The 23,198-nt window shown below is 67.7% G+C and overlaps 13 protein-coding genes and 3 pseudogenes across 16 annotated transcripts; 9 read left to right on the top strand and 7 right to left on the bottom strand.

The window, feature by feature from the left end:
* Positions 1-34: 34 nt before the first annotated feature.
* Positions 35-1,831, bottom strand: MSY001_0328 (annotated as a pseudogene). The gene has a single exon. A coding segment is annotated over exon 1 (1,797 nt).
* A 57-nt stretch (positions 1,832-1,888) lies between these two features.
* MSY001_0329 (uncharacterized protein) lies at positions 1,889-3,066 on the top strand (the record flags this gene model as incomplete). The annotated part of the gene is made up of 2 exons (XM_018885408.1): positions 1,889-2,989; positions 3,055-3,066. The coding sequence occupies 2 exons, from the start codon at positions 1,889-1,891 to the stop codon at positions 3,064-3,066; spliced, it is 1,113 nt and encodes a 370-aa protein (XP_018738967.1).
* Positions 3,067-3,117: 51 nt separating this feature from the next.
* MSY001_0330 (uncharacterized protein) lies at positions 3,118-3,699 on the bottom strand (the record flags this gene model as incomplete). Its single annotated transcript, XM_018885410.1, is given in 2 exon segments — positions 3,118-3,424; positions 3,437-3,699. The coding sequence occupies 2 exon segments, from the start codon at positions 3,697-3,699 to the stop codon at positions 3,118-3,120; spliced, it is 570 nt and encodes a 189-aa protein (XP_018738968.1).
* Positions 3,700-4,109: 410 nt separating this feature from the next.
* MSY001_0331 lies at positions 4,110-4,661 on the top strand (annotated as a pseudogene). Its single transcript has 3 exons — positions 4,110-4,292; positions 4,316-4,564; positions 4,614-4,661. Coding segments are annotated over exons 1-3 (480 nt in total).
* A 930-nt stretch (positions 4,662-5,591) lies between these two features.
* On the top strand, positions 5,592-6,542 carry MSY001_0332 (uncharacterized protein; the record flags this gene model as incomplete). The annotated part of the gene is made up of 2 exons (XM_018885411.1): positions 5,592-5,747; positions 5,772-6,542. The coding sequence occupies 2 exons, from the start codon at positions 5,592-5,594 to the stop codon at positions 6,540-6,542; spliced, it is 927 nt and encodes a 308-aa protein (XP_018738969.1).
* Positions 6,543-6,931: 389 nt separating this feature from the next.
* MSY001_0333 (uncharacterized protein) lies at positions 6,932-9,925 on the top strand (the record flags this gene model as incomplete). Its single annotated transcript, XM_018885412.1, is given in 2 exon segments — positions 6,932-7,156; positions 7,169-9,925. 2 exon segments carry the CDS (start codon positions 6,932-6,934, stop codon positions 9,923-9,925), a joined length of 2,982 nt encoding a protein of 993 aa, XP_018738970.1.
* A 3-nt stretch (positions 9,926-9,928) lies between these two features.
* MSY001_0334 (uncharacterized protein) lies at positions 9,929-10,455 on the bottom strand (the record flags this gene model as incomplete). Its single annotated transcript, XM_018885413.1, has 3 exons — positions 9,929-9,991; positions 10,015-10,302; positions 10,327-10,455. 3 exons carry the CDS (start codon positions 10,453-10,455, stop codon positions 9,929-9,931), a joined length of 480 nt encoding a protein of 159 aa, XP_018738971.1.
* Positions 10,456-10,720: 265 nt separating this feature from the next.
* On the top strand, positions 10,721-13,002 carry MSY001_0335 (uncharacterized protein; the record flags this gene model as incomplete). Its single annotated transcript, XM_018885414.1, has 2 exons — positions 10,721-10,888; positions 10,912-13,002. 2 exons carry the CDS (start codon positions 10,721-10,723, stop codon positions 13,000-13,002), a joined length of 2,259 nt encoding a protein of 752 aa, XP_018738972.1.
* Positions 13,003-13,019: 17 nt separating this feature from the next.
* On the bottom strand, positions 13,020-14,344 carry MSY001_0336 (annotated as a pseudogene). The gene is given in 2 exon segments: positions 13,020-14,305; positions 14,314-14,344. Coding segments are annotated over 2 exon segments (1,317 nt in total).
* Positions 14,345-14,509: 165 nt separating this feature from the next.
* On the top strand, positions 14,510-16,440 carry MSY001_0337 (uncharacterized protein; the record flags this gene model as incomplete). The annotated part of the gene is made up of 2 exons (XM_018885415.1): positions 14,510-14,512; positions 14,614-16,440. The coding sequence occupies 2 exons, from the start codon at positions 14,510-14,512 to the stop codon at positions 16,438-16,440; spliced, it is 1,830 nt and encodes a 609-aa protein (XP_018738973.1).
* Positions 16,441-16,512: 72 nt separating this feature from the next.
* MSY001_0338 (uncharacterized protein) lies at positions 16,513-18,270 on the top strand (the record flags this gene model as incomplete). The annotated part of the gene is made up of 1 exon (XM_018885416.1): positions 16,513-18,270. The coding sequence occupies one exon, from the start codon at positions 16,513-16,515 to the stop codon at positions 18,268-18,270; it is 1,758 nt and encodes a 585-aa protein (XP_018738974.1).
* A 7-nt stretch (positions 18,271-18,277) lies between these two features.
* MSY001_0339 (uncharacterized protein) lies at positions 18,278-18,945 on the bottom strand (the record flags this gene model as incomplete). Its single annotated transcript, XM_018885417.1, has 2 exons — positions 18,278-18,810; positions 18,834-18,945. The coding sequence occupies 2 exons, from the start codon at positions 18,943-18,945 to the stop codon at positions 18,278-18,280; spliced, it is 645 nt and encodes a 214-aa protein (XP_018738975.1).
* A 110-nt stretch (positions 18,946-19,055) lies between these two features.
* Positions 19,056-19,418, top strand: MSY001_0340 (uncharacterized protein; the record flags this gene model as incomplete). The annotated part of the gene is made up of 3 exons (XM_018885418.1): positions 19,056-19,065; positions 19,090-19,379; positions 19,407-19,418. The coding sequence occupies 3 exons, from the start codon at positions 19,056-19,058 to the stop codon at positions 19,416-19,418; spliced, it is 312 nt and encodes a 103-aa protein (XP_018738976.1).
* A 106-nt stretch (positions 19,419-19,524) lies between these two features.
* On the bottom strand, positions 19,525-21,120 carry MSY001_0341 (uncharacterized protein; the record flags this gene model as incomplete). The annotated part of the gene is made up of 1 exon (XM_018885419.1): positions 19,525-21,120. One exon carries the CDS (start codon positions 21,118-21,120, stop codon positions 19,525-19,527), a length of 1,596 nt encoding a protein of 531 aa, XP_018738977.1.
* A 122-nt stretch (positions 21,121-21,242) lies between these two features.
* Positions 21,243-22,171, top strand: MSY001_0342 (uncharacterized protein; the record flags this gene model as incomplete). Its single annotated transcript, XM_018885421.1, has 2 exons — positions 21,243-21,279; positions 21,303-22,171. The coding sequence occupies 2 exons, from the start codon at positions 21,243-21,245 to the stop codon at positions 22,169-22,171; spliced, it is 906 nt and encodes a 301-aa protein (XP_018738978.1).
* Positions 22,172-22,332: 161 nt separating this feature from the next.
* On the bottom strand, positions 22,333-22,928 carry MSY001_0343 (uncharacterized protein; the record flags this gene model as incomplete). The annotated part of the gene is made up of 2 exons (XM_018885422.1): positions 22,333-22,542; positions 22,566-22,928. The coding sequence occupies 2 exons, from the start codon at positions 22,926-22,928 to the stop codon at positions 22,333-22,335; spliced, it is 573 nt and encodes a 190-aa protein (XP_018738979.1).
* Positions 22,929-23,198: the final 270 nt, after the last annotated feature.

The raw sequence follows: 23,198 nt of genomic DNA on the forward strand, positions 1-23,198 counted from the left end.
CGTCGTCGCGCGCGAGGCCCTCGAGCAGGTCGAGCACGCGCGTGGCCAGCGCCGCAAAGAGCGCCGGCGGCGTGCACAGGCGCCCCAGCGCGCCGAGGACCGTGCGCAGCGCGCTGCTCGGCGCCGCGACGTGCGCCGGCAGCTCGCCGAGGAGCAGCGGCAGCGTCTCGGCCTCGAGGATGGGCGCGTGCGTCGCCAGCATGGCCTCGAGGCCCGCGAGCGCCGGCGCGGCCAGCGCGCGGTCCGGCGCGAGGAGCGCGGCCTGCATGCCGCGCGCAGCGTACGCGACCTCGTCGGGCGTGAGCAGACGCGGCAGCGCGGTCAGCGACACGAGACCCTGCAGGCCCGCCTCGCACCGCAGCGCGGCCTCCGACGTGAACGCGGCCAGGAGCGTGTCGTGCGCCGTGGCCAGCGGCGGCGCATGCGCGGGGTGCTGCACCAGCTCGGCGAGCAGGCTCGCGAGCAGGCCCAGGAGCGCCGGCTTGTCCGTCTCGTCCGCCTGCGGGAGCTGCACGCCGAGCAGTTGCGCCAGCATGCGCTGCGTCGCCTCCTCGGCCGTGCGCGCGCATGCCCGCACGAACGTGTGCACGACGTGCAGGCTGAGCCGCGCGAGCGACTTGCCCGGCTCGCGCATCGCGCCGAGGCACTCGTCGAGGATCTCGTGCGCGAGCGCATCCAGCGGCGCATCCGCGTACACGGCGCGCAGGAGCGCCGCCAGCGCGTCCTGCGCACACGCCAGCGTCTCGTCGTCCGGCGGCTGCAGCAGGTCGAGCTTCAGGTAGCCCCACAGCTCGCGCGCATGCGCCTGCGCGGCTGCGCCGCCATACACGGGCAGGCACGCCGCGAGCGTGCGCAGCGTGTCGATGCGCGCGGCGCCGCCGCTCGCGCTCATCTTCTCGACGAGCACCGGGAGACCGAGCGGCGCGAGCGCCGGCGACGCGCTCACCGCCGCCCGCAGCGCCCGCTTCAGATCGTCCGGCGCCGTGCCGTACGGGTCGTCCGGCGCCGTGCGGAACGAGATGGGAAAGTAGCAGAACAGCACGTGGAAGAGGGCCTCGGCCTCGCGGGGGCCGACCGGCCACTCGAGCAGGAGCACGCGCGCGAGCCCAAACAGCACGAGCAGGTTGCGCGGGTCCTTCTCGCCCTGCACGAGGGCCGTGTAGCCCTGGATAAACGCGCTGCCGTCCGGCGCGCCCGCGCCCGCGCGCATCGCGCGCAGCGCGTGGCGGTGCCGCGCCACGAGCGAGTCGAGGAGGCGGCACACGAGCAGGCGCAGCGGCTGGGGGTAGCGCCGCAGCTCGAGCGTGAACAGGGCGGCACTGAGTGTGCGCGCCTCCTCGCCGCCGAACGCCTCGCGCGATACACACTCGTCGCCGCGAAAGCCGACGCCGCTGAGCGCATACAGCGCCGCGAGGCAGTCGTGGAGCATGTCCTCCGCCTGCATCGCCGCCGCCTCCTCCGCGTCGACGGCCGCGCGCGCCGCCGACGCGGGCACAGGCGCCGCGGCGTCGTTGCGCGCGCGCGCGCGCGCATCGCCCACAGCGACCGCGTCGCTCAGCTTGTCGCAGAAAAACTGCGTGAGCGTGCGCAGCGCCTGCCGCGTCAGCGCCGGCGCGGGCTGCGCGGCGAGGTGCTGCACCACGCCACTGAGCAGCGCCACAGCGCGCGCCCGCACCGTGTCCGACTCGGACGTGAGGAACTCGCCCAGCTCCCGCACGAGCGCGAGGAGCGGGAGCGCACCACGCGCTACATCGTCACGCACAGACGGGGGAAGCTCGTCGTACGTGCCCTCGACGTACGCCCGGATCGCCGCGGACGAGGGCGTCGACATGGGACGTCGCTGGGTGGAGCGGCCCGGTCTCCACCTCCTGCCAGCGCCGCCACCGCGATGGACTCCCGACAGGCGGCGCTCAAGTCGGAAATTGCGCAGCTGTCTGGCGCCATTGACCGGCAGCGCTCGCGCATGCGCGGGCGCGGCGGGCATGCGGCGCGGCCGACGCGCCACCGCTCGCTCGTGCTAAGCGGCTCCGACGAGGGCGGGTGGGTGCGCCGCCGCACGCGCCAGGGCGTGGCGCTCGTGCACCGCGCCGTGTACGACCCTGCGCGCCCGCCGCCCGTGGAGACGCCGAAGGCGCCGGCGCGCGAGCAGATCGTGGTCGACGGCGTCCCGTTCGTGTTTGACGAGTCGGGCACCAAGCTCATCAAGGCGAGCCTCGTGGCGCCGCACGCGCCGTCCGCCACGCCGCGGCAGACGTCCGTGGATGGCGAGGCGTACGTCCGCACGAAGAGCGGGAACCTCATTAGTCGTGCGCTCGTCGTCCAGCGGCGCGCCGCGCGCGCGCAGCAGGCGCGGCAGAAGCGCCTCGCGGCGCTCGGGCAGCAGATGGGGCGTGTGCACCGGCAAGTGCGCGCGCGGGAGCGCGCCCAGATCTGCACGTTCTACACGCGCACGGGCGCGTGCCGCCGCGGCGACCGCTGCCCGTTCGTGCACGACCCCGCGCGCCGCGCGCTGTGCCCCGGCGCGCTGAAGCCGAGCGGGTGCATGCTGCCGCCCGGCACCTGCCTCTTGTCGCACACTCCGACGCCGCACAACACGCCGCACTGCGTGCACTTTCTGCGCACAGGCGCCTGCCGCCATGGCGATGCGTGCAGGTACGTGCACGCGGCGCGCGCGGCGGACGCGCCGCTGTGCCGCCCGTTCGTGTACGCGGGATGGTGCGAGCAGGGCCGCGCGTGCGAGCGGCGCCACGCGAAAGAGTGCCCCGACTTCCGCGAGAAGGGCGCCTGCTCGAACGCGGCATGCCGCCTGGCGCACCCCGCGCCGCCGCCGGAGCGCAGCGCCGTGCAGGGTGCCGAGCCGGCCGCCGATACCCTCTTTGTGCGGGACGACGCCGCCGCGGCCGAGGAGCGCTACTTTGTGGCGGTGGACGATGCGCCGCCGCGCGCGGCGGCGGCCGAGGCGACGCCGGGCACGGACGCGCGCGACTTTGTGCAGCAGCACGACTACATCGACCTCGACGGCGAGGCGTCGCTCTCGGATGCCTCGGTCGAGAGCGAGGAGCCTGATAGCGATGCAGAGGTCGAGCGGACGCTCGGCCTGGTGTGATGTACAGTACTCTACAGGAGGCCCTCGGGGCGCGCGCGCTTCGGCGCGGCCGCGTCCGTCGACGCCGGCGCGCGCTTCGGCGTGTCTGCGTCCGACGACGCCGACTTGCGCTTCTTGCGCTGCGCGGCCAGCTGCTCGCGCAGCGCGCGCTGGGTCTCGGGCGGCGGGTACAGCGCCACGACGTCGTCCTCGACCGTGGGCGCCGCGCGCCAGAGGGCGGCCGGCTGGAACGGCACGCCGCACTGGGGGCACGGCGTCGGCGTCGCGACCTCCTTCCGGGGCGCGCCGGGGAACGCCGTCTCGCGCAGGCCGACCTCGCTGAGCACGCACCCGCACGTCCATAGCGCCACGAACTTGTTCTTCCCATTCATCGGGCGCTGCGTGAGCGGACACGCATAGGGGTAGTACAGCGCCTCGCCCCGCTCGGCCTCGCGCACCGGATTCGGCGCGAGCGTCACGGCGCGCACGTCCTTGAGGCCGCGAATGTGCCGCGCGGCCAGGTTCTCGGCCTCGGTGGCCGTGTGCTTCGAGCGGCGCAGCAGGTACTCAATCAGCCCGTCCTTGTTGTACAGCTGGCCCAGGCGGTCGAGCATGACGGGCGCCTGCAGCCGGTGGCGCGACACGCGACACAGCGTCCACACCGAGTGCCGCAGCTCATCGCGGTCCTGCGTCACAGGCGCCTGCGCCCGCGTCCGCACGAGGTCGTCGCGACGCGCAATGGATCCACCGTCGTTTCCCTGCGTGAGCGCCGCGTACGTACCATGCGCCCACCGCGAAGCGACGAGCGAGCGCCGCGGCGGCGCCTGTATATCACGTGATAGGACCAGGACGTCGCCCGTCGCGGCGCGGCGCGGCGCTCGCACGAGCGCCACGGCCGCGATGTTCTTCCTCGTACGTGCGCGCCCTCACACCAGAAAAACCTGGAGCATCGCACGGAGCTGCATCCGTCGTTCTTTGGGCCGTCGATGATTGAGTTCTGTACGTGCGCCCTGCTTACGCAGTGAACCGGAAACTGCGCGACGACGTCGAGGGGACGTGCTCCGGCAAATACGTGCGTGCGCGCGACTCACGCCAGGGCTATATCATCAAGGTCGTGTCGGTGCTGGATGTCGGCCAGGGCAAGGTCATGCCCGGCACGGGCCTCGCCGAGTTCCGCAGCCAGTACCAGGCGATCGTGCTCAAGCCGGTACGTGCCGCGCACTCACCCAGTTCAACGGCGAGGTCATGGACGCGCGCATTACGAACGTGAACAAGGTAGGCCGCGCCGCTCACCCGCAGATGGGCTTCTTCGCCGAGGTCGGCCCCCTGAGCATCTTCGTGTCGTCGCACCTGCTCCCGATCGACTACAAGTTCCAGCCAGACGCGAATCCGCCCGAGTTCACGTCGCCGACAGATGTGCGTCTTGTCGCTAACGACAGAACCTCGTCAAGGGCCGCCGCGTGCGCGTGCGCATCGTCGGTACGCGTGTCGACGCCAACGAGATTGTACGTCGCGCCCCCTCACCCAGTTCGCGATCGGCACGATGAAAGAAGACTATCTAGGCCCCTTCGACTAGCCTGGCCGCCGCAGCTGCCGCCGCCGCCGCGGCGGTGGTCCATACCCCCGCCGGGGGCCGCCCATAGTAAACACGTGGCGTGCCACGCCGCTCCACTCATCGCGTCCTGAGCGGGCGACGGCACCATGGGAGAAGGGACGGGCGTCGCCCCGCCACGCACGCCGCCCCGTGTAGACACGGGCGCATGGAGCGATGCGGATGGAAGCCCGCTGCCGACGCCGCCGCGCGTAAGTCACGTATACGACGCCACCGACGAGTCGTGGCCCCACACGCCACGCGCGCTGCGGCCGCCCACGCAGGGCCCGGCGCTGCACACACCCGGCCTATCCGCTACGCTGCGGGCGAGCACGCTGGCTGCGAACCAACGCAGCGTGGGACGCGGCCTGCAGAAGCTACGTACGTTGCTGTGCTGACGCAGGCTCCTCGGCACGCGCTGGGCACGCGCACATCCCTGCACGCCGCGTGCAGCGGTACCAGGACGACGAGGAGGCGCTTGTGGACGAGGCGGACGCGGGCGCCAGCGCCGCGCCCGCGCCCGCACCCGCGCCCCCAGCGCCGGCGCCTGATGCGCCGGCGCCGCCAGATACCCCCGCCCCGGCGACGATACCCCCCGGCCCGCGCACGGACGAGCACGCGCTGGACTTTCTGCAGCGCCTGTGGGACGAGGCAGCCGAGCAGCATCGCACGGGCTTTGAGCCTGCGAATCCACACCAACAAAAGGCGTCGGCCAAAGAAACGACGGTGCGTGACGGGGACTAACGCAAGTTCCGCGGGTGCCGCTTCATCAAGGTGCGGCGCGCTGGCGAGGGCGGCTTCAGCACCGTCTGGCAGGTGCGCGGCCCCACGCATGTGCCGGCCGCGGTGCCGGGCGACGACCCGGCCGCGGTGCGCATGGAGCCGGTGAGCGAGCGGGCGCAGGGGTACTATGCGATGAAGCAGGTGTCGCTGCGCCGCCTCGAGCCCGAGTCGCGCGACGAGGTCGTGCAGGAGGCGCAGCTGCTTGAGCAGCTCGCGCAAAAGCCGGGGCACGAGGCGTATATCCTGCGGTACTTTGGGCACCGCCTGAACCGCGACACGCTCAAGATTGTACGTCGAGTCACTCACACGCAGCTGCTCGAGCTGGGCGACATGGACTTTGGGCACCTGCTCAAGGCGCATGCGCCGCTGCCGCGCGCGCAGATCGACGCATACTGGGAGCAGATGCTCGAGGCCGTGCAGTTTATCCACGAGAAGGCGAACCTTGTGCACACGGACTTGAAGCCGGCCAACTTTCTCATGGCCAAGGGGCGCCTGAAACTGATCGACTTTGGCATCGCGCAAAAGATTCCCATCGGCACGATCCACATCTCGCGCGACGCCATTGTGGGGACGCCGAACTACATGGCGCCCGAGGCGATCCAGATCGCCAAGAAGCAGGGGCGCCGCGTCTACAAGGCAGGCAAGGCGAGTGACGTGTGGTCGATGGGCTGCATTCTGTACCAGATGGTCTATGGGCGCCCGCCGTTCGACCGGCTCAGCGGCGAGAAGAAGCTCGAGGCGATCATGGACCCGCAGCACGTGGTGCCGTTCCCACCTCACCGCGTGCTCGACGACCCAGCCTCGGAGCCGGTGGGTGCAGACCTCCTGGACGCGATGAAAGGCGCGCTCACCTACGAGGCGGCCGCGCGCGCCACGGTCCCAGACCTGCTCCGCCGGCTGCGCGCCCCCCCCGCGGAGAAGAGCGAGCGCCTGAGCGAGACGGTCACCATTTCGCGCAAGACCTTGCGCACCCTCGTCGCGCGCCTCCAGCAGCTCGCCGTGCAAGGCGAGCTCACCGAAAGCAACGCGGTCCTCCGCGCCGACGTCCTCTTCGACAACCTGCAGCAAGGGAGCCGGTCGTAGATCACGTGATAGTGCACGGGCGTCGAGCCGCCGCCTCCGCCGGCGCCCCAGGGCCGGACGGCGACATGGCACGGCGCGCTCCCGCGAACCAGCGGCCGCGTCGCGTGCTCATCGCTGCCTTTCTGTTACCGCATACCGTGGAGTTTCTGGATCCCGCGGCGGGCCCCGCCACCAAGCTGCAGCCGGAGCGAACGGCGCCCACGTCGCCCAACGTGCCGCGGACGCTCAACGCGCAGAATCTTGCCGATGCGCTCACCGCTGTCGTGGAGAAGGAAGAGACACGCGCGAGCGTGTTTCCTGGCAAGACCATGCACCTGGGCATTACGCTCACGCCCGCGGCAAGTACGTCGCGCCACCCATCGCACTCGGCCGCGCGCGATCGGATCAATATGGCCGAGCTCATGGCCGAGGCGGCCGGCTCAGGCGCCCTGGCTGGCGGCAAGGCACCGGGCCTGTACAGTGTCCCATCGTCGCCTCGCGTGTCCACGTTCGATGATGCGCGGGGAAGCAGCGCGCAGTCGCACATCGTCACGCCGAACAAGAGCTCGCTCTCGGACCACGGGCGCAGCGCGCCGCTTGAGCCCACGCGCCAAAGCCCGCCGACCGTGGCGCCCGTACCTGCACAGCACGAGACGCATGCGCCGCCCGTGAGCATCATCTCGGATATGGCGGCCAAGTCGTCCGCCGCCACGCCCGTGCACCAGGACCCGAGCCCGTTCGCGATGGGCCACCGCACGCCAGTGGGCCTGCCGGGGCGGCCTGCGGCGCACATGACGCGGGGAAGTAGCATGCCGAATGCTCCTGGCGGCGCCGCGCCCGGCACGACGCTGGGCCCGGCCCTGTCGCCCTCGGCGGGCCAGGGGCCCGCGGTGCCCGGTGCGCGACTTGCGGCGCGTGTGCAGCCCCGGAGCGGTCCTCCCGCCCCTGCCGATGCTGCACCGAGCGGCACACGCAAGGAGCGGCCGACGAGCCTCGATATGCGGCGCCTGTCGCGCGAGGAGGAGCGGCGCAGCGGCTCGGCGCATCGCTTCCACATTACGCGGCGGACGAGCAAGATGATACGGACGAGCAGCTACACGGAAGAGGACAAGGTGCCGTTCGAGTTTCCGCCGAACCCGGGCGCGAACTACGGCCTGATCAATGCGGTGAGCAGCACCAGCGACGTGGACCAAGACGCAGTGGTCTACGTGGGCACGCTGGGCGTCGAGATGAACGGGATCACGGCGAGCTTGCGTGCGCAGATTGAGGCGTCGCTGTCTGCGGCGCACAACGAGGTGCCCGTCTGGGTGCAGGACGAGGCCTACGTGAAGAGCTACCACCACTACTGCAAGCAGATTCTCTGGCCCACGTTCCACTACACGCTGCCCACGACGCAGAGCCTCGAAGAGGAGCCGAAGGCCTTCCGCGCGTACCTGGAGGTGAACCGGCGCTTCGCTGAGCGCCTCGCAAGCGAGTTCCGCGAGGGCGATGTGATCTTGGTGCAGGACTACCACCTGCTGCTCGTCCCGCAGCTGCTGCGCGAGCTTCTGCCGCGCGCACCGATCGGCCTCTTTGTGCATGTCGCGTTCCCCTCGAGCGAGATTTTCCGGTGCCTGAGCCGGCGCGAGGAGCTCCTGCGGGGCATGCTCGGCGCGGACCTCCTGGGCTTTCAGACGCACAACTTTTGCCGCCACTTCCGACAAACGGTCGGGCGGATCCTGCAAGAGGAGACGACCGCCCGGGGCGTGCAGCTCGCGCGCTCGTTCGTCACCGTCGCACCGTTCCCAATCGGGATCGATGTGCACGCCCTGAATCGCCGGCGGAGCGACCCCGAGGTGCACGAGTGGGTCGGTCGACTGCAGGAACGCTTTGCCGGTAAGCACGTGATTGTGGGGCGCGACAAGCTCGACTGGATCAAGGGCGTGCGCGAGAAGCTGATTGCGTTTGAGCTGTTCCTCGACACGCACCCCGAGTGGGTCGGGCGCGTGGTGCTGGTGCAGGTGGCGCTCGCCACGGTGCAGGACAACCGCGAAGTGGGCGACGTGAGCGATATTGTGTCGCGCATCAACCGCAAGCACAGCTCGCTGACGTACCAGCCGGTGGTCTTCCTGCACGTGCAGGAGATCACCTTCAGCCAGTACCTGGCGCTGCTCACGATGGCCGACGCATTCATGGCGACGTCGCTACGTGAGGGCATGAACCTGACGACGCACGAGTATGTCGTGGCGCAGGAGCAGCGCAAGCGCCCGCTGATCCTCTCGGAGTTCACTGGGACGTACTCGGCGCTGCGGGCGTGCATCGGCGTGAACCCGTTCAACACGTGCCAGGTCGCCAAGGCGATCCACCGCGCGCTCACGATGGACGAGGACGAGATGGCGCAGCGCTGGTACGACTTGCACCGCACGGTCGTCACGCAGACCGCGCAGCACTGGGTGACCGCCGTGCTCAGCCAGCTGGAGCGCGCGCACCTGAGCCAGCCGCACGGCAATACGATGTTCACGCCGCGCCTCGAGATTGCGCAGCTGCAGTCCGAGTGGCGCGCCGCCAAGTCGCGGCTCGTGCTCCTCGACCTCGAGCGCACGCTGATGAGCGAGCCGATCCAGGGCCGGGTGCGCAGCGTCGATCCGCCGCCCGCGCTCGTGCGCGCGCTGCGTGGCCTCGTCAAGGACGAGCGCACGTACGTGTACCTGATGAGCAGCAAGAGCATGGCGGACCTCGAGGCGCTTTCCCGCGCGGTGCCCGAGGCTGGCCTGATCGCCGAGGACGGCTGCTACGTGCGCCATTGCGTGTGCGGCGGTCCGCTCGCGTGGACGTCGCTGGTGGATGGCTTTGACGCGCAGTGGCGGCAGCCCGTCCGCGAGATTCTCGACTACTTCACCGAGCGTACGCCCGGCTCGTGGATCGAGGAGCGCGATACGGCGATTGCGTGGTACTTTGGCAGCGACTCTGCCTCGCCTACGGACCTATCGTGGGCGCAGCGGCAGTCGAGCGAGGTGCAGTCCCTCATCAGCGACTCGCTCGGTGAGCGATTCGCGCTGCGCATCCTCCGCCGGCAGTCGCACTTTGTCATTATGCCCAAGAACGTCAGTCGCATGTCGGCCGTGCAGTACGTGCTGGCGCTCGACATCATGGGCTCGCTGCCCAAGCGCTGCCACGGTATCAAGGGCATGTTTGAGTTTGTGCTGCACATCGGCCGCGACGAGAAGCTGATTGCGCACCTGAATGGGCTCGACCTGCCATTTGCGCCCCGCACCTGCACCACCGAGGCGGCCGATACGATCGCAGGCTCGATCGCTTCGTGCCAGCTCACGGCCGGCGACGAAGTGCTGGCCGCCCTCGAGGAGATCGTCGATGTGCACCTGCGCGATCTCCGGTGGGGCGGACCTGTGATGCTCGATGTATAGTTCCTATACCACACGCCGGTCGGTCATGACCCGCACAATGCAGCCGGTACCGGCGAGCTGCGTGAGCTGCGTCAGTATACGCCACACACCTTTTCGTGCCAACTGAGCAGCACGGCGCAGTTCACATCACGGCCGCTCGTGCGGCCTACCTCCAGCCCACGGTACAGGTACTTCATCAGTGTATCGCGCTCATCGATGCGCAGCGCCTTGAGCGCCGGCGCAATATCCGCCGTGCGCGTCGAATTGAGAATGTCCAGCACGAGACCCAGCGTCGCACGTCGCGCTTCCACAGCATGCTCGCCCGTCGGCGGGTCGTGCAGTGCCTCAGTGAGCGCACCCGCAATGTCATGGCTGGCGTCAGTCGCGCACGGGCGCACCTACCTCGCGAGGCGCGTACGTACGCCCGCCTGCTTCGCCTGAGCTATTTGTAGCAGCTCCTGGGCGGAGCGTGGATCAGGTGGCGCAAGCTCGAGCGGATGCAGCGCCTCCTCGTTGTACTGATCGACATCCAGGTGCCGAAAGTCGCTCATCGTGGCGAGGCCGTCGCCGGCGGCGCGGCCATAGCGGGGCCGTCACGTGGAGGCCGTCGCCGAGGCCCAGGCACGTCGCACCACGTGCTCCCGCTCCGACAAGGGCACGATCGAGCTTGTGACCACCATGTCGATGGGATCGCGAGACGGCCTGCCAGAGGGCTACGGGCTCACTCCCTCCCGCCCGGCACCAGCTCCTCCCGCCTTTCCTACGCGCACGGCCACGGGCGCGTCCTTCGATGCGATGCCTAGGTCACCCGCACCGATGGCGCCCAAGTTCTCCCAGGCGCCAGGCCCGGGCGGCGCGAGCAGCCCCACGTCCATTGTGCGCAAAGGCTACGTCAGTGTGAAGGAAGACGGCCTCCGCTCGTGGATCTGGAGCAAACGGTGGCTCGTGCTCCGCGAGTCGACGTTGCTCTTTCACAAAAACGACGTACGTTTTTCTACTCACACCAGGCCACCTACCAGGCGTCCACGATCGTCCTGCTGCGCGATGTGACCAACATCAGCCGCACGGACCTGAAACCCTACTGTATCGAAGTTGAAACCAAGGACAAAAAGTTTTATATGCAGCTGAAAAGCGACGAGGAGCTGTATGGCTGGATGGACGATATGTATCACCGCTCGCCGCTCGGCGCCTCGTCGCCGACGAACTTTGTGCACCAGGTACATGTCGGCTTCGACCCGGTCAGTGGCTCGTTCACGGGCCTGCCTGACCAGTGGATGCGCCTACTGACCAAGTCGGCCATTACGAAAGAGGACTATGCAAAGAACCCACAGGCTGTGCTCGACGTGCTCGAGTTTTACACGGACATCCAGAAGGGCACGCGCGACGACTTTGGCCTCGGCTCGCCGACGATGAACCTGCATGCAGGCAGCTCGGGTCGCGAGACCATCAAGTCGTTTAAGGGAGCGGCCGGCGCGCCGTTTGCCGGCGCGCCCCTCTCGCCCCTGCCGAGCCTGGAGCCGCGCCGCGCCGCGCCGCCCCAGCCTCAGCCCCCGCGCGGCAAAGGCAAGCAGAGCCCGCTGCCGGCGCTGCCACCCGAGGACGTGACACTACCGCTCGCCAGCGCCGAGAACAGTGCATCCATGTCTGAGAGCGACACGAGCGCTCTCTCGATCAAGACGCAGAATCTGCGTTTGGCCGAGGAGCGCCAACTCATGGAACGCGAGCGGCAGCAGGAGCGCGTGCGTCAGCAGCAGCAGCAACTCCAGCAGCAACTCCAGCAGCAGCGCGCGGGCCAAGCCGCCGAACGGCAGCGCCTCTCGCAGGCGAGAAGGGCGCCGCCTGCCGCCGCGTACGCCGCGACCGCCACGTCTCCTACGTATGCCAACTCGGGATCACCCATGCAGAGTCCGATGAAGTCGTCGTTCTCCTCGCCAGCGCCGTCCGTACCCCCGACACCCAAGGCCTCGGCGCCGGCCGCCTCGGGATGGCCCACGCCACCCCCGGGCACGCCTACGGCGCCCGTCACAAGCGCCGACGCCTACCGATCTGACGCCATGGCATCGCCGGTCCCAGCGGCATCGCCGGCGTCAGCGCCGTCAACGGCCCGTGCGCCTTCGCCCTCGCCCTCGCCTTCACCGGCTGCACCAGCCCCTGCGGACAGTGCGCCGGTCCCTCAGCGGCGACAGGACAATGCGAAGCGAACAAGCACCATGACGGAGGCGCAGATCATGGAGAAGCTGCGCAGTGTCGTGAGCCATGACGACCCGAATCGACTGTACCGCAAGGTGAAAAAGATCGGGCAGGGTGCGTCAGGGTCGGTGTATGTGGCCAAGGCGTTGGCCACGTCGCAGCTGGTGGCGATCAAGGCGATGGACCTGGCGCACCAGCCACGCAAAGAATTGATCATCAACGAAATCATGGTGATGAAGGAGTCGCAGCACCCCAACATTGTCAACTTCCTCCGCGCCTTCCTCGTGCGCGACAATGACCTGTGGGTGGTGATGGAGTTTATGGAGGGCGGTGCGCTGACCGATGTCATTGACAACAACACGCTGGAAGAGGACCAGATTGCGGCCATCTCGCTGGAGACGTGCAAGGGGCTGGAGCACCTGCACAACCACTCGATCATTCACCGCGATATCAAGAGCGACAATATCCTGCTGAACAACTACGGGCAGGTAAAGATCACCGATTTTGGCTTTTGTGCGAAGCTGACGGACCAGCGCAGCAAGCGCGCGACGATGGTCGGCACGCCGTACTGGATGGCGCCCGAGGTCGTGAAGCAGAAGGAGTATGGAGCCAAGGTCGATATCTGGTCGCTGGGCATCATGGCGATTGAGATGATTGAAAATGAGCCGCCCTACCTGGACGAGGAGCCGCTCAAGGCACTCTATATGATTGCGACGAACGGGACGCCCACGCTCAAGAAGCCAGAGAAGCTCAGTCGCGAGCTCAAAGGCTTTTTGGCCGTGTGTCTGTGTGCGGACGTAAAGAGCCGGGCCACGGCCGACGAGCTGCTGCAGCACGAGTTCCTGCGCAAGGCATGCCCGACGTCGGAGCTGCCCAAGCTCCTCACCTTCCGGCATCGAGAGAAGTAGTATGGATACGGTACGCACTATGGGGCCGCGCCCGGCCATGCCTCATCTTTGACATACGCACAAATCACGGTGCGCCCGTCAAACTGCCGGCCCGCAATGGCACGCAGCGCTGCTTCACACTCGGCGTCCTGCGCAAACTGCACATAGACGCGACCGACGCCCGGCGGCTCTATGCCCGGCGCACCCGCTGGAAGCGGTCGCGGGATATACACGGACGTGACGTGGCCGTAGCGCGAGCACTCGCTACGCACATCCTCGACAATATCGTGGAACTCCTGGTCGTCGAGCAGTTCCTCGGTAGTAACCATGTTGAGCAGGAGCATCGCGCGCGTAGGCGTATCGGACGTCTCCTGCACGGGCGGCGCCGGCGGCTCCCGCGACGGCGCCAGGGCGCGGCGCACAATGAGGCGCTGCTCGCCGACCTCAAGGCCATCGAGGCCCTCACATGCCAAGTCTGTCGCAGCGTCCTCGGAAAACTCGCAGTACGCCATACCGCGCGAGCGTCCGGTCTCCTCGTCGCGGATCAGATCGAGGTGCTTCACCTCGCCGAACGGCTGGAGCAGCTCGAGCACCTGAGCCCGGTCTAGGAACAGCGGGACGCGCCCGATAAACAGCTTGTTTGGGCCGTCCGGCACCGTCGTGGCGATCGTGCCGGGGGGCGGTACCACATCCGGGCCGACATAGTCCTTGGGGCGCTGGAATGTAAGCACATGGCCCAGGAACCGCGCGCCATCGAGCAGCACGGCGTTCGTCGCCTCGTCGGGGCTGCGGAAGTCGACAAGCGCATACCCCTTGTCGGCGTGCCAGTCGACGTGGAAGCACGGCTCTGTGCTGCCCCCTGAGCACAGGAGCCGCTCGTTCATTTTCGCATTCACAAACGCCTGGAGCGCGCGCGCCGTCATGCCCGGCTGAATCGGTTCCACATGAAGACGCCGCAGCTGCAGATGCGTCAGGCCATTCGTGACAGCTGCCGCGATCGTTGGATCAATCTCGGGCGTCGCGCTCGCCGGCACGGTCGTCGGCATGGCATTCTTCAGGCCCAGCATCATCATGCCGGCCATGCCCGAATTGACAGGCGCGCCGAACAGGCCGGTCGACTTCGCGGCGAGCGCATCGACTTCCTCAAAGCCCCGCGCCGGCACATCCCACAGCGAATTAGCTACTTTGCGATCGCTCAGGCGGATCGTGCCAGGCGGCGGCGGGCTCGTACGCACGCCTCCCCGGCGTCCGCGGCGCCCGCCCCTGTCGCCGTCGCGTCTCGGGTCGGACCGAGGGCGACGATCGAATGTGTCCATGTCGCGATCTGCATACCCACGTCGTGCGCCCCATCCGTCGCTGTCATGAGGCTGGCCATACCCGCCGCCCCACGGTGCACGCTCTGCGCCACCGCCGTCCATCGCTCGTACGAGGAAGGACGCGGCGGCGCACGACGTCTGTGAGCACGTGGCGCCACGTGGCCACGAGGGAGAGTCGCGTCCATGCCGCGAGCGGCCACCGCACGCGCGAGATGGTAGGTGGCGGCCCAGCGAAGGAGCCCAGCCCGCGCCAGGCAGGCTCGCCGGCGCCTGGACCTGCTGTTAGTGCATGGGTATGTACTGTGTAGGCTGACAGCGTCAGGTCGAGTACAAGAATGCCAAGGGGCGCCCCTACTGGTACCACCCCGGCGAGCGTCGGAGTGTGTGGGACAAGCCCGACGAGCTAAAGACGGCGCGCGAGCGTGCCATGGAGACCACAGCGTGGCGTGAGTACAAATCGGGTGAGCGCAGCTACTATGTGAACAAGGAGACCAAGGCATCGACGTGGACGATGCCCGCGGACCTCAAGGCCTTCCTCGATACCATCCCCGACGAGCCGGCGCCGGCGGTGCCGGGTCGCGCCCCCGCGAGTCCGGCATCGGGTGCAGCGAGCCCAAGTACGCCACACACACCCACATTCACCCAGACCGCCATGGCTGTGGCAGACTCGGCGGGTACGGGCACAGCCGTCGTGCGGCCTGCGCCCACCCAGGCCCGTACCAGTACGCCCATGTACGCGACGCAGGAGGAGGCAGAGAGTGCGTTTGTCGCGATGCTGCGCACAAAAGGGATTGGCGCACACGCGACGTGGGAGCAGGTGCTGCGTGACATTATCACAGAGCCGCGATACAAGGCGCTGCGCACGCTGGAGGAGCGCAAGGCCACATTTAAAAAGTACGTCGAAGAGCTGCAGGAACTCGAGGCGGCTCAGCGTGAGGAGAAGCTTGCGGAGCTGCGCCCTTTCGTGCTGCGGGCGCTGCAGCAGAATGGCGGGCTGAAACCGTACGCGAGCTTTGCGACGTTCAAGAAGAAGCTAGAGCGACACCCTGTCTGGCGCGACTTTGAGGACGAGTCGCAGGCGCACGCGCTCTTTGAGGCGATCCGCCGCGACGTGCGCGAGAAAGATGCGGCGCGCAAGAAGAGTGTGCAGCAGCATAACCGCTCAGCGCTCAGTGCGCTGCTCAAGACCATCGAGATGACGCCCATGACGCTGTGGCAAGACGTGCACCGCACGCTGGTCGAGTCGGAGGAGTTCCGCCGAGACGCACGCCTGCAGAGGATGCCGCCCGCCGAGATGCTCGCGCTGTTCGAGGAGCATATGGTATCCGTCGAAAGGGACGCCGAGCGCGCGCTCGCCACGCGCGAGGAGCCTGTGCGGCGCGAGCGCGAGGTGCGCGACGGCTTCCGGGCGCTGCTCCAAGAGCATGTGGACGCAGGCACTCTGCATGCGCGATGTACATGGGCGTCGTTCTATGCGCAGGTACGTGACGACGAGCGGCTTGCGGCCATGGCCGAGACGCATGGCTCGAGTGCACAAGCACTCTTTTATGACCGACTGGACCAGCTGGAGCGCGAGTTTACCGTGCACCGGCGCGAGATCCAGGCGCACATGCGGCAGCGGCAGGTGCCGGCTACGCAGCCGAGCGACTGGGACGCTTGGCATGCTGCATGCTGCGCGGACGACGCACCGCGCAGCGTTTCCCAGCTTCCGGTGCGTGTGCAGCGCGCCTTGTTTGATGAGTGTGTGTACCAGGCGGAGCGCGAGGCGCGTGAGGCGCGTCGGCGCGTGGAGCGGCGCCTGCGGCACTATGCGGACGATCTGCGGTACGCGTTCAAGCATGCGCACCCGCCGCTGGACATCCGTGCATCCTTTGATGACATCTACGAGCAGGTACGCGGGATGCCCGAGATGCAGGAGCTCGTGCGCATGGACGGCGGCCTGGACGCCGCGCGCGGGGCGTGGGCCAAGTATGTGCGGCGGCAGGCCGAGCGGCATGCAGATGCCCCTGACTCTGTGCCGGGCGCGCGCGCGCGCACCGAGTATGCCGATCTAGACGACGCGGACCCTGACCGCAAGCGCAAGGACCCCGTGCGCGCCGAGGATCCACGCGCGGTGCGCCGCCGTACCGAGTACGATATGTAGGGCCACGTGCCGACCACGTGCTTGCCGGAAGGTTTGCGGGCAGAGAACGAGCGAGGCGAGCGGACGACGACCATGAGCGAGGAGCAGGGTGCCGTTATTGGTATCAACCTCGGCAATACCTACGGTAGCATTGCATGCATTAACCAGCATGGCCGTGCCGATGTGATCGCGAACGAGAGCGGCGAGCGCCAGATCGCGACGCGCATTGCGTTCCAGGGCGACCAGGTGTACCATGGCAACGAGGCGACGCCGCAGCTGGTGCGCAATGCCTCGAACGTGATTGACAACTTTGTGAACCTCGTCGGCCGCAGCTTCGACTCGCTGCTGGACGAGGAGAAGGCGCGCAAGTCCGCGCCGGTGCTCGACAAGGACAATGTGCCGTCGTTCGAGGTGGAGAGCCACGGCGAAAAGATGCAGCTGTCGGCGCACGATGTGCTGGTGCGCTACATTGGCGTGCTCTACGGCGCCGCAAAGGACTTTATGTCGGGCGTCCCGATTGTCGGCGCCGTGCTGAGCACGCCGTCGTGGTACTCGGATGCGCAGAACGCCGCGGTGTTCCAGGCCGCGCAGGATGCGGGCCTCAACGTGCTGCAGCTCGTGCCTGCGTCTGCGGCGGTGCTGGCCGCGTACGGCCTCACGGCGCCGTCGGCCAAGGGCGACCTGCCCGTGCACCCTGACGGCGAGCAGGGCGTGCCGTACCCCGCCGACAAAGTGCTCGACCGCAACGTGGCGGTGGTGGACTTTGGTGGCACGTCGATCGACGTGAGTGTGTACGCGGCGCGTGCCGGCGTGTACTCGCAGCTCGCGTACACGCACGACAAGTCGGTCGGTGGCCGCGCGCTCGACGATGTGCTGGTGCAGCACTTTGCGAAGGAGTTCGCGAAGAAGACCAAGATCACAATTGGCGAGCAGGACGCGCGCGCGTGGGCGAAGCTGCGCAACGAGGCAGAGGTCACGAAGCGCGCGCTGAGTGCGAGCAACTCGGCGCAGTGCAGCGTGGAGAGCTTGGCCGAGGGCGTCGACTTTAGCGGCAGCGTGAACCGCATGCGCCTCAACCTGCTGGCCGCCGCCGTATACCAGACGGCCGTCGCAAACGTGCACAAGGCGATCGAGCTCGCGGGCTTGGAGCCGTGCCAGGTGGACGAGGTGCTCCTCGCCGGAGGAGCGTCGCGCCTTGCGGGCCTCGCCGAGCAGCTGTCGATGCTCTTCCCTGAGGACGGCAACACGCACATTACCTACTCGATCGACTCTGACCAGGTGATTGCGCGTGGCTGTGCCGTGTATGCGCAGTCGCTCGTGCACCTGCCCGGCGACTGTGCGGAGCGCGAGTTTGTGCACTCGCTTCCACGCGAGAAGGAGGCGCTCCGCAAGGTGCTCGAGGTGCCTGCGACAACGCGCCCGATCGGTCTCGTGCTCGACGACCCCCGCGACGAGCGCGTGGCGAAGCAGGTCGTCGACGGCCAGCTGTTCGTGACGCTCGTGCCGGAGCACACCGTGGTCCCGGCGCGCCGCGTGGTGCGTGTGCCCGTGGCCCGCGGCGCCGAGGCGTCGCTGCTGCGCTTTGCGGAGGGCACGCCGAAGGTGCGTGTCGACTTTGTCAAGGAGGAGCCGCTCGAGGACGAGGACGAGGAGGAGCTCGAGCCGGTCGAGGTGCGCACGGCGTACGTGTGCCCCGACGCTCGCCGCCTGGTCGAGCTTGTGGTGCCGCACAGTGCCGAGGCGCAGGCCATCACGGTGCACGTCCTGGTCGAGGCGACCGGGCAGGTGCGCCTCGAGGCGCGCGTGGACGGCAGTGCCGAGCTGGCGGCGCACGCCACGCTGGGTGCCTAAGCGATAGCTATGTAGTGGGGCGGCGCGCACGCTCCGTGTCGTCCTCAGCAGGCACCTGATCGAACGGCCCCTGCAGGTCGTCGTTGGCGACCTTGCGCAGGAGCTGGTACGCGCGGTCCAAGTCGTCGTTCACGATGACGCAGTCGAAGCTGTGCGGCTCGCGAGCGAACGCGAGCTCCTGCTGGGCCATGTTCAGGCGGCGCTCAATGGCTTCGGGCGCGTCGGTCGCGCGGCGCTGGAGGCGCTCCTGCAGCGTCGAAAACGTTGGCGGCGCCACAAACACAAACACGGGGTTCAGCGACGCATGATTCGCCTTGATCAGGCGCACACCCTGGGCGTCAATGTCGAGGATCGCACGGCGCCCCCCGCTCTGGCGGCTCACGTCTTGGACGGCCTGGGCGGTCGTGCCATACAGGTTGCCGCCGAACTCGGCGTGCTCAAGAAATTCGCCGGCACGCACGCGGCGCTCGAACTCGTCGCGCGCGACAAAGTGGTACGACACGCCGTCCTGCTCGCCCGGCCGCATGGCGCGCGTCGTGTCTGTGTCAGCGCGTGCTACGTACGGCTCACGCTGAACCCGAAACGGTCAGGGAATTCATCAAAGAGCCGCCGGATCAGAGTGCTTTTTCCGACGCCCGACGGGCCACACAGCACAATGGGACGCAGGCTCGACATGCTGGCGAACAACCGGCGCACAAGAGCCATGGCCGCCCGAGGACGTGTGCATCACGTGCGCCGAGCGCCCTACGCCAGAGCGCCGCGCGGTGGCGGTGGCCGTGACTACCATGTCGGGACGTACGTGAGCGATACTCACAGCAGGTGGAAAAGGAGGCAAGGGCCTGGGCAAGGGCGGTGCGAAGCGCCACCGCAAGATTTTGCGCGACAACATTCAGGGCATTACGAAGCCGGCCATCCGCCGTCTCGCGCGTCGTGGCGGCGTGAAGCGAATCTCGGGGCTGATCTACGACGAGACGCGCAGCGTCCTCAAGCTGTTCCTCGAGAGCGTCATCCGCGACTCGGTCACGTACACGGAGCACGCCAAGCGCAAGACGGTCACGTCGCTCGATGTCATTTACGCGCTCAAGCGCCAGGGCCGCACGCTCTATGGTGTATGTTTCGCTAGACTGACGTCCCAGTTCGGTGCATAGGCATGAGTAGCCAGATAGTCCATCCGCCAGGGCCCTCGCTCGCCTGCGGCACCGACTCTGTGGCGGTCGTAGCCGTCCTCCACTCACGAAAAATGGGCCCTTTGTGCTACCAACCAAAAAGACCATCGGCCAGGCGGCCCAGCACCCCCGACGGTGCATTGGGCGCGGGGGCCGCCGGCGCCGCGTGCGGTGCGCTGACGCTACCGCGCCAGAGCGACTCGCCCAGGTTCACGACCGAGCGGAACGGCGAATGCGGCGTGGCCCCGCTCTTGGCCGCCGGCTGCGCCAGCGCTGCCACAGGCGAATCGACCTTGGTGATCGGGCGCCCAAACGCGGGGGTGCCCTTGGCGGGCAGGCGCGACGACGGCGCCGGTGTCGCAGGCGCCGCACTCGGCCGCGCAGGTCCACCCGCGGCACCGCGGCCCTCCGCGCCGGCCGTGGCGAGCAGCGGCGCGTCGAGGCCCTGCACGAGGCTCTGCTCGTGCATCGCATCGTTCTCCCAGCGCACACCGATCAAGCACGTCCCTGCGATGCTCTTGCCCGTCTGGTGCAGCGCATGCAGCGCCTGGACCGGCTCCGCGTACGCCAGGCGCACAGGCACGAGCGCTCCCTGCGCGTGCGCTGCTGCGCCGATGTCCACGTCGTCGGCCGATACAAGACCGCCCAGCGATCCAAACTGCTCCACGACAAACGCGCGCAGGGTCGGCGGGAAGCCATACACGATGACCACGCGCTCCGAGAGGGGCGCCTGGGGCGGCCGGGCCTCGTGGGCCGTGGCGGCAGCCGCAGCGGTCAGCGATGCACGAGCGACGCCCGCCGACGGCGCCGCGTCCAGCGGGCGCGGCTGCAGGCGTGCGACATCGCTCAGCGTCTCTTGGGGAGGCGCATCGTCGTCGTCCATAGCGTGCGCCACGAAACTCAGCGATTCGTTGCCGCCCCATCCGGGGGTAGTGTGCGTCGGTGGCGAGCCCGGCGGACGCGACATGGAACGGTCCGCGCTGTCCTCCTGCTTCACCGAGCCACGCAAGCCTCCGTGGCCAAAGATGCTGCCCTCGCGCGCACCAGCCGCGGGTGTCGCGGCGCGCGCCGTGTCCCCTAGGTCCATGCTGCTGCGCGAGAAGAAGGACGAGTGGAAGCCGTGCGTTGGAGACGACGACGGCACCGTGCGCGCATGCGCAGGCTCGTTGCCCGACAGGAGCGAGGTATCTGCCTCCGCCTTGACGACGGGCGACGTCGTTTCGGCAGAGCGGTGCGCACTAGTGCCGGCGCGGTCGCTGCTTCCGCGCATTTTGCTGAGGTAGCCAGGTAGGTACGCCACGGGCGCCTGGCTCATCGGGGACGCGTGCGCCTCAGACGGCGACGCCACGCCCAGTGCAGGACCCGGGAGTCCGACGTGCGACGGCGTCATGGGCGCGCCGGCGCCAAAGGCCGGCGGCTGAGACGCGGTCGACCCCATCAGAGAGGACGGCGCCATGCCCTGCTGCGGCGTACCCAGCAGCCCAGCGCCTGCTGGCGGCGCGCCTGGCGTGCCCAGCGTCGCTGGGGGCGCCGGCGAGGACTGCGTCTGCAGCCAGGTGGACGGCGAGGCATGCGCTGGCGTCGAGGGCGTCGCATTCTGCGCGCCTCCCGCACCAAACGAGCCCGTGCTACTGGTCTTCTGGCCCCAGGGCGAGTGCGCTTGCGCCTGTAGTCCCGAAAACATGGAGGGGCCTAGTGCCTGGGCGAATCGGCGGAGGGCGTGCCCGTGGGCGGAGGTCTCACGTGCCACTGTGGCCAACCAACACCGGGCGGCGGGCGCGACACGCACCGCGTCTTTGTGTGCCCATGGAGAACTACCAAAAAATCGAAAAGGTTGGCGAGGGTAAGTGGTTTGCACTAATACAGGCACGTACGGCGTCGTATATAAGGCGCGCGACCTCACGCCGGGCGCGAATGGTCGCATTGTGGCGCTCAAGAAAATCCGCCTCGAGGCGGAGGACGAGGGTGTGCCATCGACGGCGATCCGCGAGATCAGCCTGCTGAAGGAGCTGCGCGATGAGAATATCGTGCGGCTGTACGAGATCATCCACCAGGAGTCGCGACTGTACTTGGTGTTCGAGTTCCTGGACCTGGATCTGAAGAAGTACATGGACAATGTGGCGAACCAGCCCGAGGGACTGGGGCCGGAGATCGTGATGAAGTTTACGTACCAGCTTGTGCGTGGCATCTACTTTTGCCATGCGCACCGTATATTGCACCGCGACCTGAAGCCGCAGAACTTGCTGATCGACAAGGAGGGCAATCTAAAGCTGGCCGACTTTGGTCTCGCACGCGCGTTTGGTATTCCCCTGCGCACGTACACTCACGAGGTCGTCACGCTCTGGTACCGCGCGCCCGAGGTCCTGCTCGGCTCGCGCCACTACAATACGGCGATCGACATATGGTCGGTCGGTTGTATCTTTGCGGAAATGGCTATGCGCACGCCGCTCTTCCCCGGCGACTCGGAAATTGACGAGATCTTCCGCATCTTCCGTACGCTCGGCACGCCGAACGACGAGACGTGGCCGGGTGTGCAGTCGCTGCCGGACTACAAGACGACCTTTCCGCAGTGGAGCGGCGTCCCGCTGAAGCAGGCGGTGCCGTCGCTCGACGACAACGGCATTGACCTCCTGCGCCTCATGCTCATCTATGACCCGGCAGCCCGGATAAGCGGTACGTGGTCCTCGCTCACCCAGCCAAACGTGCGCTGCACCATCCATACTTTTCGAGTGTGACGGCCAATTAGGCGTCGCTCCCTTGCTTTTGGACTGTGTCCTAGATCCCGTTTCTACGTAGACCCGGCCAAACTCTCGCTCTTTACACGTTATGCCAAAAAAAGTTCCGCAGGCCATCCCACTTGTCGGAAAGTACATAAAGATCTGGCGGTCAGTCGGCGCTACGCACAATCCATGCTGTTCACCAGACCACCGTTCAAGCGCCTGCGCTCGTTCACGAATAGCCACATGACGGCACCCCACGTCAGCGCAGCAAACACCTGGTGGGCGGTGTTGTCGATGGGCAGGACCCTGTTCTTCGGGTAGTCTTTCGGCACTTTGGCTCGTGGCAAGAGAGCCGCTATGCAGCGCGAAACACAGTACAGGACAATCTGCATAAGCGCAGCACACATACCTGCTCGTTCACGGGCGTGCGGTCGCCGAACATGTACCATCCGCCCAACATGCCGGCAATGAACGGATCGACCGAGTGCTGCTTGCCCTCGTGGAACAGGTCACGGAGAATCATGAGAGACGTCTTGTATATGGCCACATACTTCGCCAGGCGCACGGCATGCTGTCGTGTAGCTGTGATAATCTTCCTCCATCGCTGCTGCACATTGCCACTGCCAAACAGTGTAACCATGACAAGGGCGTGTGGAAACCGGATCTTGGCCCCGTACACCAGACCATTCCTAGCACCCTTCACGATGGCCAGCACATCGTGATGAGCCGGATCCAGCACGAAACGCGTGAGGGCTTTTTGCAAGGCGGCCATGTCAGTCGGCGTCTGAGCGTCCCCCGCGTTCCACCTTGTGGGGTGGCCGCGCCTGGCCCCGGCGCAGACCACGTGGCACATGCTTCGTCGGCCGAGGAATCACCGCTCATTCGCGTGGCTCCATGTACGTGCCAGCCCATGCGCCATGGCGCATTCGAGCGTCTGGGGACAGGCCCTAGCGCCCAACTTCTCAAATCGCTGCCGCACAACCGCCACGTCGTCTCCCCATGGCCAAGCGCGTTCGGCGCCAGGCAGAGACGTGTCACACCA

This window comes from Malassezia sympodialis, genomic scaffold, assembly GCF_000349305.1.
Source record: "Malassezia sympodialis ATCC 42132 genomic scaffold, msy_sf_2, whole genome shotgun sequence".
NCBI lineage: Eukaryota > Fungi > Basidiomycota > Malasseziomycetes > Malasseziales > Malasseziaceae > Malassezia > Malassezia sympodialis.